Source organism: Lathyrus oleraceus, chromosome 3 (assembly GCF_024323335.1).
Source record: "Lathyrus oleraceus cultivar Zhongwan6 chromosome 3, CAAS_Psat_ZW6_1.0, whole genome shotgun sequence".
Taxonomy (NCBI): Eukaryota; Viridiplantae; Streptophyta; class Magnoliopsida; order Fabales; family Fabaceae; genus Lathyrus; species Lathyrus oleraceus.
In genome coordinates this window covers 244784260-244796897 of record NC_066581.1, presented here as the reverse complement: position 1 = coordinate 244796897, position 12638 = coordinate 244784260, and the positions used below count along the sequence as shown (strand labels likewise).

The 12638-nt window shown below is 32.5% G+C and overlaps 1 protein-coding gene across 1 annotated transcript; it reads right to left on the bottom strand.

Annotated features, from left to right (window-relative positions):
* Positions 1-1407: 1407 nt before the first annotated feature.
* On the bottom strand, positions 1408-3199 carry LOC127130673 (uncharacterized). Its single transcript, XM_051059642.1, has 2 exons — positions 1952-3199; positions 1408-1500 (listed from the first exon to the last, which is right to left on the bottom strand). Exons 1-2 carry the CDS (start codon positions 3197-3199, stop codon positions 1408-1410), a joined length of 1341 nt encoding a protein of 446 aa, XP_050915599.1.
* Positions 3200-12638: the final 9439 nt, after the last annotated feature.

Genomic DNA, 12638 nt, shown 5'->3' with positions numbered 1-12638 from the left:
TGCATTACATTAATGATACAATTTCATTAGGAACCAAAAATTGGATTACATCAATGACAAAATTTCATTAAAAACCAAAAATTATATATTACATTAAAACCAAAATGGCATAAAACAACCTACAATGTACACATCATTACATCAAATAATATTATCTTGTTGTCTTGGTGTCTTGTCTCTTGGTGTCTTAACTTTAAACACCTATAATTTCAAATAATAATAGTTGTTAGAAAATAGCATCATTAGAAATTATAACATACAATAAATTATGAATGAAGAATATAAAATACTTACTTGTTAATTTTCCATATGCCTTTTGATGATCGTTACGAATAACATGTACATAATCTCTATTAACTTCTTCATATGAAGTAGGAACTTATGTTTCATAAGAAGGAATGGAAAAAATATCAAAATTTTCATCATCACTATGAGGAATATGTTTTCCTTTGAGAATAATTGACCATCTTTCGATAAGTCTGCAAGGTCTGTCACTTAAAAAACTTGTTTTTTCTTTAGTAGACATGATGAGTGATTCGATGTTATAAGTTTCCTTGCCAATGTCAACCTGTGTAAATCCTAACTCATTAGTTTGTACATCATTGCTATTGGGAACCCACTTTCATTTAAATAAAGACGCTTTAAAAATAACATAACCAATCTCCAAAATCTCCTCGATGACACCATAGAACGCAATGGTCGCCAAAATATGATTCTTATCTTTCGAACTAGAGAAATACATTGATTCGGCCTCAACCTTAACCCCATATTTTGCATTGTACTTCAATCATCTTTTGCTTTTATATAAAAGAAATAATTAGAAATTTCGTATGCCGTACAAATTATCACAATAAATTTTGGCATGTACGACAACCATTTAATTGTCTCAGATGCATCATCATCATTAGAAATCCTCTTATTAAACTAACTCATGAATTCCTTATTATGTTGTGTCAATAACCACTTGTCATTCATTCAGGGATATTTTTTCTTTATAAATTTTTTGTGAGTAGCTATGTAAGGTTCAACTACACTAAGACTATTCAATATATAGAAATGTGCTTCAAGTACTACATCCCAATCCATTGACTTAACATTTAAACCTTAAGTACCTCTACCTTCAAATTTGTCAGCATGACGAGACTTTAGAATTCCAATAGACTTTGTTTCTGACAAATAGTTTGAATAAAACTCAAGAGCTTCTTCTTTGATGTACCTTTCAATGATTGAAGCTTCTAGTCGATGATGATTATTCAAATATACTTTAAATATATTCATGCTTTGCTCTATAGGATACATCCACCTTAAATAAATTGGATCATAAAATCTGATTTCTTTGACTAGATGGACAAGAAAGTGAACCATAATGTCAAAAAATGATGGAGGAAAATAAATCTCAAATTGACACTATATTATTGCAACCTCATCTTCTAATTCATCTAATTTTTTGAAATCAAGAACTTTATTACATATAGCATTGAAGGATGCCACAGATAGCCACTGATAGAAGTTGTTGCATCAAGAGATGACAATCATGAGATTTTAAGCCAATTAACTTGAGATCTTTCATTGATACTAGTTTCTTAATGTTTGAAGAGTAACCTTGGGGAACTTTGATACCATGTAAACACTCGCAAAAACTTTTATTTTCCTTTTTAGATAGAGTGTGACATGTCAGAGATAAATAAGATCTTTTTCCTCTATCTTCTGGAGCCAACTATTATCGTATACCCATCTCCACCATATCTAAACGAGAATTTTTATTATATTTATTCTTGCTTGGAATATTTAGAAGTGTTCCTATCAAACTATCACACATATTTTTCTCCACATGCATCACATCAAGACAATGTCTTACATCGAGGCTAGACCAATATGGAAGATCAAAGAACACCGATCTCTTTTTCCAAATATTTTTCTCAACGGGACCGTCTTTATTATTTCCAAATACAATAGTAGGGTTTTCTTGTCGTTGATAAACTTCACCACTAGTTAAAGGTTTAGGAGAAATTTTAAACTCCTGCTCTTCGTTAAAAGTCTTCAGCAATCTACGACAAGGATGATTGGGTTTTAGAAATTTTGGATGCCCAAGGTAAACAATCTTTTTTCCAAACTCAAGTCCATGAAAATGTGTATTAGATTCACATATAGGAAACACTTTATGTCCTTTGAGACTATATCCAACCAAATTATCATATGCAGGAAATTCGTTGAATGTGTAAAATAAAATTGCACGCATCTTAAACTTTTCACCGAAATATGAATCATCAACGTCAACACTTCTATCCCACAAATTTTTTAAATCCTCAATTAATGTACTTAGATAAACATTTATGTCGTTTCCAGGTTGTCTTGGTCCAGAAATCATCATACTTAACATCATATATTTGCGTTTCATGCACAACCAAGGAGATAGGTTATAAATCATGAGAAGAACATGCCACGAAGGATGGTTAATACTCATATTACGCAAGGGGTTCATTCCATATGTAGAAATCCCAAGCATAAGGTTTTTTGGCTCAAGGCCAAAATCAGAAAACAATGAATCAATTTTCTTCAATTGTAAAGAATCAGCTACATGGCGAATGTTTTCATCATATTTTCTTTCACCTACATGACATATAATATTCTTTGAGTCATTCGCATTAACAAAAAGTTTCTTTAACCTTAAAATTATTGACAAGTACCATAACAATTTAGTAGGAGGGTGCTTCTTACTAACATTGTCATTGTCATCACTATTGTTGTTCTTCAACTTGTAGCACGGATCACCATATTCTGGACATTGATCCAAATTTCCACACTTTTTCCTGCATAATATGCAATCATTATGACATGCCTGTATTTTGACATAGTCCAAACCCATTTGACACAATATCTTCTTGGAATCATAACAATGATTCCGTAAATTGTTATCTTCTGGTAGCATTTGTTTTAATAAATCAAGCAATTCTATGAAACTTTTATCCGACCACCCACCTTTTGCCTTCAGATTAAACAATTTTAACAACACAGACAATCGTGTAAAACTAGTGCACCCCTTATATAAAGACGCGTATTTGTTGTTACATAAAATATCATAAATATGAGCTTTCATATAAGATGATTCTCCAATATGACGGATCATATCTTCTAGTCGATTATTCATATCTTTATCATCTTCGTCCATTTGTGACGTCACATTTCGATTATTATCCATTTCTCCATGCCACATCCATGTTGTATAATTTTGACATATTCCATCACAACATAGGTGATGTAATATTTATTTCTTTGGCCGTTTTTTTATATTCCTGCATATAACACAAAGACAATAAAAGATACCATTGTTGTCGGGAATATTTTTTTTAGCAAATTCAAGGAATTCAAGAACTTCTTTCTCATACACCAGACCTAATCTATCAGCTTTCATCCAACTACGATCCATAACAAATTATGAATTTTATATCAAAAGACTAATGTGAATGGCACACTAATGTTACACACATAACATCTTAATATTATTACATGCACATGATCTGAATAAAACATGAACAAAATGGCAACACCTAAAGCATATTCACAAAATATGAATAAAACATGAACAATACACATGATAATATCAATGGCGAAAGTGTTGATTCATGAAATGCAATAAAAACCAACATCATTTATCTGTTAAAAAATAAATCAGTAACCCTAGCGAAGAACATAAACATTCAGAAGTGTCAGAGAGAGAGAGAGAATGATAATGTATCCTAATTCGAAGAGGATGACAATTCCGTCTCCAAAAATGATATTAGTTTTCAGAAATAAATGAAGATGGTGAAGATTTCGCTACTACTGTCATCTTGTTCGCTAGGGCACCCTTGTGTGTTATGAACGAAATGAGGTACCTGTTATGTTTTAATTTTGTGAAAAATAATTTCACAACGGTTGTAAGCTTCAACCGTAGTGAAATATGGAACATATAACCACAGTTGAATGAAACAATCATAGTTGTTATACTTTCATTTTTTAAATAACAACAAATGTGAAGGGACACACACTTATTTTTATTGAAAAAATGGATAAATATTGATGTTGGGATTCGAAGCTTGTCATCCAATTTCTATGACCACAGTTATTTTTAGGAACCGTGATGAAAGATTTCTTAATAAAATAAAATAAAACATGCACGTAAAAAATGTGATATGACTACGAGGAAAAATGACCGTTGTAATATTGTGTCACCGAAGGTATATTTTCTAGTAGTGTCTTCAAAGATGACATGTCGTGAGATGATGATTTTTCTTTGTGAGAAATCAAAACATTTATAAACTCTATGATTAAGGGGATACCCTAAGAAAACACACAGAGTCAGAGCGAGGTTGTAATTTGTTGATGGTAGTGGAGGGAAACAATAGATAACAAAGACAACCAAAGACGTGAAGATGTGTGTAAGAGGGGTCACGATGATATAGAAGTTGGATGAGAAAGAGATTAAACATAATTTTTCGGGGAAGAATGTTAAGAAGATATGTAGCCATTTGAAGTGCATGATGTCAAAATAAGGGAGGAACTGATGCATGAGCGAGAAGAGTGTGAATCATGTTATTAATAGTGCATACTTTTTCGTTCCGCCTTGCCATTTTATGATGAAGTGTGAGAGAAAGAGAAGAAAAAAAAATGAGGTCATTAACAGCAGAATAATTATGAAAAAATGTATTGTCATATTCTCATCCGTTACTTTATTAAAAATATTTTATAATTTAAAAAAATTGTGTTTGAATTTGATTTGACAACTAAACTCAAAAGTGATGATGTCCATAAATCACTACTATTTAAAATATAAAGAGCATCCTAATAACATTATCAAAATTTCCATAAATCAATATATCTTTTCTCTTATTCAATTTGATTTGGTTTAGATTTCACATGAAAATATTACAAAATTAAATTTAAAGTAAACATATTAATCTCAATTCATTTATATTATTTTTATAAAAGAACTAATAAAATCGATACATTACATCCCTACTGGTACAATCAATTTTACTTTAAAAAATATACTTTAATGTTTTAAATACTTATATGTGAACTGCACAACAATTATTGCTATCTATTTATATAAAAAAGAAATTTAATTGATTTTTCTTAGGCTAAAGTTCGATTTATGTGTCAACTCTATCTAACAATTTCAACTTCTATTCTTGAACTAGAATTATACTTATGTTATATTTTTAAATAAAGTTTTCACTCTCTCAAAGAAACCTTTCATTCTTATTTTATATTGCATGTGAAATCATGTTTTGTTTTTCAAGTTTTTAAGCACCTCTAAAAATAAATTGTCAAACAAAAAGTAGTGTTGTTTCATTTGTTATGGAGCAAATAGCTTTTATGAACAATATATAAGTCATTTAGTTGGACTTATATTAAAGAGCAAGATTTCATTAAAACTTTTCGACTTATTTTTTATTCATTACCATCCTATTTATCTCTTGTCTTACATATAAAACTATTTTGTTCATATTATTGTTGCATTGTCTAACTATTCACGAGTGAAAAATACTTTTATTTAGCTAACTAACAAACAAAATTAATAAGATATTATTTTATATTTAAGGAAAGAAATTTGGCCAAAAAAAAAATTAGATCGGAGCCGTTCTTTAATCAATTAGTTTGCGACGTTGATCAATTATGACCTAGCATTTTAGAAAAGAAAATATCAAATTCGCAGTCTAATCGATTAAGAGGATTCTTAATCGATTGCGGGGCGAGTTTGCTCCATGATCGATTAAACACGCGTTCTAATCTATTAGAGAGCGAATTTTTACTTCCTAATTCGTCAGGTAAGCTTCCTAATCAATTAGTTTTAGGGAAAAGATGACTTTAAAAACATTTTTAAATAAATGAAGTTTGTAAAACATTTTAAGTATGTGTGTGCGCGAATGCGAATTACTTTACTATTTTGAGAGCTAATCACACTTATTACACACTATTGATCTAAATAGATAAAACAACTAAGGCACAAGATCACATGTAGGCTTTAATAGACTTCAATTCATTTGATGTTGTTCTTAAAATTTGAGTTTCTTTGCACCAAACATCAGAACTTTCTAGCTTCTTTTTTGATTTACTTCAATCATTTTCTTCCTTGATGTTGCTAAGGACTTCCCTCTCAGGTGTTGTCTTTCTGGTCCTTCTTTAATCTCTTCCAACACTCATTTTTTACCCTATTTTGTCAAACACTTTAGAACATGATTGGTGAAACCTCGCATATAGAGGTGTCCTTATACAAGTGAATATAAGCAAGATTTTCATTGGATTCTTGATGCTTAATTCTTATCTTCTGGTAGCTCTTAATTCGTTATGTATCTTACTATAGGTTTCATCCAACATGAAGGTAGCTCTTTTTCCTCTTCAACAATATTGACTATGTAACTTACACTATGGTTCAACATTATCTCGTGTATGAAGGTTTTATTGCAACTTCATGACTTAGAGCAAAAGGTATGCTTTGGAATTTATCTCTCTAGGAATGTGATGAATTTTCACTTTCTAGAACACTGACATATCAGTTCTTACCTTTTCCAAGTATTGTTGCATGATTGTATCTTTGGCTTGATATTCACATCAAACCAATGACATGACCAAATCTGAATTATAATTGTTATTACTTCTTCACACCCCATATAAGATGTCATTCATAAGCCATCCAAACATGTTTCATACTCGCTTGAAGAGTATCTGTCTTATAGGATAATATGTTCTTACTACCATGGGATGAGTGAGGAAATAATGTCTCAATTTTCTAGCTGTTGCTACGAGTGTTAGGGCGATTTTTTTTTACTTTATGATTACGTAAATCCTTTCCTTGCAATACTTTCCCAAAAAAGTATTCTGGTTCTTGAGAAGATGTATTTTCCCAGACCAAGACGACCCTTATCACTTCAGGAGAGACTCATTGATATACAAAAATGGGCTCCCCTTCACTAGTATGGATCAATACAGAAAGATGTGACAAAATTTCTTGAGCTTTGTAAACACATCATGGCACTCCGATTTCTACTCGAAAGTTTCTTATTTCCTCAACAGTTTGCTAAATAGTAATGTGTAATACGCTGATAGGGAGAAAAATCTAGACAAAGCTATTAACATGTTGTTTAGCCTCTAAAATCCTTTCTTGGTTTTTGGGAAAAGCCATTTTGACTATAGTTTGGCATTTTTCTGAGTTAAGTTATATTCCTCTCTCTCTCTCTCTCTCTCTCTCTCTCTCTCTCTCTCTCTCTCTCTCTCTCTCTCTCTCTCTCTCTCTCTAATAAATGTATGGAACTCGCACTAATATTAGAGTTCTCTCTCTCTCTCTCTCTCTCTCTCTCTCTCTCTCTCTCAATACCCTAATAAATGTATGGAACTCGCACTAATATTAGAGTTCAGTCGTATCATGTGTTTTCTAATTTCCTTAAATATGCCTTCAAATGGATTGTATGCTCCTATTTTTCCTTAGTCTTGATGATCATGTCATTCATGATCTTTGAAAACGTTGTTCGTCATCCTCAGGTACGTGGCTCATGCAATCTTGAAGAAGGACGGCATGGCCTTGAAATAGAGGTTTCATGTGTTTGTCATAAACATTGTTTTGTTACCGTAGTGGGGATCCATTGTTATATGGTTATATCCATAATAAGTGTCTATTAAAGATAAGAGCTTGAATCTTGAGGAGTTGACAATGATTTTGTCAATGTTAGGGAGTTGATACATGTATTTCGGGCATGCTTTATGTAAGCCTTAATAATCAATGCATATGCCCCATTTATTTTTAGCGTTTTGCAACAAGACCACATTGGAAAGCCACATCGTGTATATTTCCTCATTTACGAATACGACTCTTGTGAGCCTTTTTTACGGTCCTTTTAACTGCTTTGTCTTTTTCCGTTGATTATTTCCTTCTGTCATGTGCTACATATGAGACGTCATCTTATAGGTCCAAAGTGTGTGAGGATACTTCGGGGCCAAGGCCTAGCATTTCCTTTATTGTCCATGTGAATAGATCATGACTTCATTATAAGTATTTCTTTAATGCCTCTCGTACATGCTTGGGCAAATATGCTCTAATCTTAATGGTATTTTATGGATCTCCTATCACAAAGGTCGTGATAAAGTCTCTTATTGTTTTAGTCCTTTCAACTTTTTTTTACGCTTCTATTGGTATAACTTCTTCTCTTTCCACAAATTTTTCGGGGATTGGCTCCTCTAAATAGGCATCTAGTTCCAACACTTCTTCGACTTTTCCTTCTAGGAAATGGCATTACTCTATTGGAGGTTGCTATGCTAGGAAAGCTGAGAAACAAGTACGGGACAATGCCAAATAGGTTTCTATCACCACAATTTGAACCTCTAGGGTGTGAAATTTGATATTTAGGTGAACGCTCGATGAAAATTCTTCTAGGATTTCCATTTTCAACCTTCCTAGGATGCAGTTGTAGACAGAGTCACATTCGATGATTTGGAACTTTATTCTAATGATTGTCATTTGTTAACCGACCCCAAAGGCATATGGGAGCTAAATGTATCAAAGAGATCTTGTGATCATCTTGTCAAATCCATGGAGAGTTCCCCCATAGTATGGTTTCATAATTGGACGTAAACTCATTTTCCTGTATGTATCGGTGTACATGATATCATATGAATTCCCCTAATCCACCAGCAGGCGAAAAACGTCATGAACTGTTATTTCTACCCTAATGAGGACGGGTATGTGGAGGTTTGGGATATCATTGACCAGTTACCCATTCTAAAATCCTAGATGGGGTCGCTTACTTGTTTAAGTATTCTTAAGAAACAGGTCCCTTCGCGAGAGAAAACACCAGCTCTCGTTGGGAGGTGAATGATAATTTTTGACGATAAAAATCTAGTTAAGACCACCTTTTTTCTATTAAAGTGTGAGTTTATGGGTAGATCTTCCCATCTAGTGGACAACTATATGTTGTCATAAGCCATAGTGAAGATATCATTCCACCGATTGAATATATGTTAGACCAAATGAAGAAGGCATTGAACATGATTCAAAATTGAATTATTTTATGGATTTGTTGGATTCTTTGACTTTTGGCCGCAAAGGGTAGGTGTTCTATTTGAACATGCCATTTTGGCATGAAATAGAGGAACAATGAGTTTCTTATTAAAATATTCTCATAGACAACAACAAAGATCTTATCTCGACCTAATGAATCTTGAATATATATTTAACTTAGATGGGATGGCATACTCCAATAGTGTTTCCCTCATTTGTGCTTTCTTGGTGTCGATGAAGGGGGTTGGTACCTACAAACACTCAGACGCCCAAGTTAGTTACTGAATAAGCCAAGGAAGAATTCTTTTACGTTTTTATAGAATGTGTATGTTGATTATGATATTTACCCTATTTTATAGGTAGACTCTAGGTTTTTTAATAATCCAAAAGCTTCCTCTTTTGGGAAGGTTTCACATTATTACTCGTTATTTCATTTAATGGTCTTTTTTTAATCACACGCCGTCATTAGGTGTATTCTAAGGGCATAACTAAATATGCTCTTGATGTCTTACACTCTTTCTCTTTTAATTAGACTTTCCTTCTTACTCTACATCCAACTATACACGATTGTCAATGTTTTATGATGTATCATCTTTGACACAAGCCAATGTCTTAATGGGATGATGCTCTCTTGAAGTCAGTCTAGGTAGGTTCACGGCTAAAATATGTAACCCATATCTTGCAAAATTTTCAACATCTCATGTTCAACTCTAGTGCAACAACCTAGATAATCAAACATGCTTGTGGACAATAAATTTCACCTAAGCTTATGAACATACCTTACCTTATGTATAAGGAACTCCCGATCATTTGATATTTTACGTTTGATAGTATGAACACCATGAATCTTGCAAACCTGATTGTTATCGAGTTGAATGACTCCACCATATTTTATATTCAAAGTTCCAAAGTATTATTTCCTTGGGCACATGTAATAATAGCATCATGAGTTCATGATCCAACTCTTTTCAACCTCTAAACATGACACCACTACTAATAGTACACCAACACTCTCATAATAATCCTATTGTAACAAAGTGATTACTTTTCTAACAAATAAAGACATTTACCCTTTAATTACCAGAACCCTTATTTGTACTCTTTTTACTCCCACTCCATCCTCTTGAGATACTCATGTCTTCACCACTATCGTTAACCTTCAAGTAATCTATCATTGAAAGCTTCTTAGATCTCATAACCTTTTGGACTTCATACAAAGTAATAATACCTTCCTTACCATAAATAAGGGCTTCCTTGAAGTGATCAAAGGATCTTCCTTGAAGTGGTCAAAGAATCCAGGCAATGATGTTAATAAGATTAGAGTCTTGTCCTCATTATCAACCTTCACCATAATATTCTCCAAACTATCAATGATCTTGTGAAAATCTATCAACTGTTCCCACTATGAATTTGTTCTCTACCATTCAAAATGAATAAAGTTGTTGTTTCAAACATAGCATGTGAGACAAAGACTAGGTCATATACAATTATTAAAGTTTGCCCACATAGAATCTTCGGTATTCTCCCTAATCACTTTTATTAGAAATGTTTTCATCAAACACAAGATCATGAAACTTATGACCTTATCCATAAATCTGAGTCTCCACTTGTTGTGTTAGTCATGTTGGTATGGATGCTTTACCCTTAAATACTTCAACACACCTTTTTTGAGTTAATATTGCTTGAATATTCTCTTTCCACAACCCAAAACAATTTTATATGGAAAACTTATTGATATCACATTTAGAACATATGGTCCTCATTTGTAAACTTACACCATTTTCCCCACATTTGGTGTCATTTTTTGTGAAATTTAAAGGTTCAACCACATCAATATCTTCTCAATGTGAAAATCTAACAATGATGTTAATCACACCAATAACAATGATTTGTGTGACAAAGAACTAAGATAACCAATCTAAATGACCTTAAGAAAAAAATTAACATGCTTAACCATATAAACGAATCGACAACAAGCAAGAGGAAGATAAAAGAAAAGTACACAGATAATTTCTTTATCATTTGAAATGTAAATTTGTATTTTTTTAAAGATTGTTTTAATTTATTATTAGTAATGTAATTTGATGTTTGGGAAATAGACTATTTCTACTAAAAAATTTATTACACTGCAGGATGGTGTTGGGTTTAGGCTCCCTTCCTATGCGAAGAAAGGACCAAATATGATTAGCCCATTTGTATCACTTATTTAAATGGAGAGGATAAATTTAGGGTTAATATAGATAGAGAGAAAATAAGGATTCAAAAGAGAGAAAAGATATGAGAGAAACTTTTTCCCATTTTTCTGCGATCAGTCTCACTGAATCGACAATCCCGAATTCGTTAACCATTGGATCTAGCTCAAATTAGGAGGGAATGTTTGCAACACCTGTATCTAACCTTTGACCTTTCACTATTTTAAACTAAGGTCTGAGCCGAGAGATATCTTCTTTGTACTGAAGCTGCATATTTGGGTAATTTTTTTTTCAGTTTTTGATTCTTATTTGTAAGCTAGTTTGTTTTCTGATTTGCGGTTTTTAACACTAGTTTATGAATCACTTTAAGAATCTCTTTTACCCTTGATTGATTATAGTGAAGTTATTTTTTTGGTCTCAACAACTTATGATTTTTACTCTCATATTGAAGGGTTTTCCATGTTAAAATATTGGTGTTCTTTTGTGTCTTTATTTGTTCGATTTGCCTTCTTATATTTGTTGCTGATCCTCAAGGTTCCTACAAGTGTGGGTAATTTTATATAGATTACATATTGGTCTATTATTTTTTATTAATTTCCCATCAGAGTGGAATCATAGCTCTTAGTTAAGGGTTATTTTACTTGTTTGAATGAGGGGGTCAAATTAAAAGATAAAGATGATATTGTCGATTGGTTCTAATTACCATTTATGGAAGGGCAACATGAAAGACTTACTATTTATGAAAAAATTGCATTTACCGATTTTTAGTTCAAAGTTGGATTTTGTGTCTGATGAAGAATGGGAGTTTAAACATCAACATTTATGTGGTTTTATTCGACAACATGTAGAAGATAATGTTTATAATCATATTGCTAATGAGACACGTGCAAAAATTTGTGGGAGAAGATAAAGTCTTTGCATGCCTTTAAATCAGAGAATTATAAATTGTGCTTGTTGAATAGCTTCATAAGTTTGAAGTATAAGGATGGGACTTCTATTTCAGATCACTTGAGTGAATTTCAAGGGATCCTTGATCATATGTCAAGAATGAGTATCAAATTTGATGATGAACCTTTGGGACTATTCCTATTGTTATCTTTACCAGAGTCTTGGGAGACGTTTTAGGTTTGTATCATAAGTTATGCTCCTAGAAGTGTTGTTTCTTTGGAAACGACTAAGGGTGGTATTCTTAATGAGGAGATGAGAAGGAAGGCACGAGGTTCTTCATCTAAATCTGAGGTACTTGTCAATGAAAATAGGTGAGAAGTCATAAAAAGGAACTGGAGGGTGGTGGAGAGAATAACAAAAGCAAGTCCAAACCGCGTTACAAGAATCTGGAGTGACGTTATTGTCGCAAAATAGGACAAATACAGAAGTATTACTATTAGTGGAAAAGAGATAACAAAGGCAAG

Coding starts and splice junctions, on each gene's coding strand:
- LOC127130673 (XM_051059642.1), bottom strand. CDS start 3,199: ATGGATAATAATCGAAATGTGACGTCACAAATGGACGAAGATGATAAA. Junction 1,501..1,951: donor GACAAGAAAACCCTACTATT/GTATTTGGAAAT, acceptor AACTTCTATCAG/TGGCTATCTGTGGCATCCTT.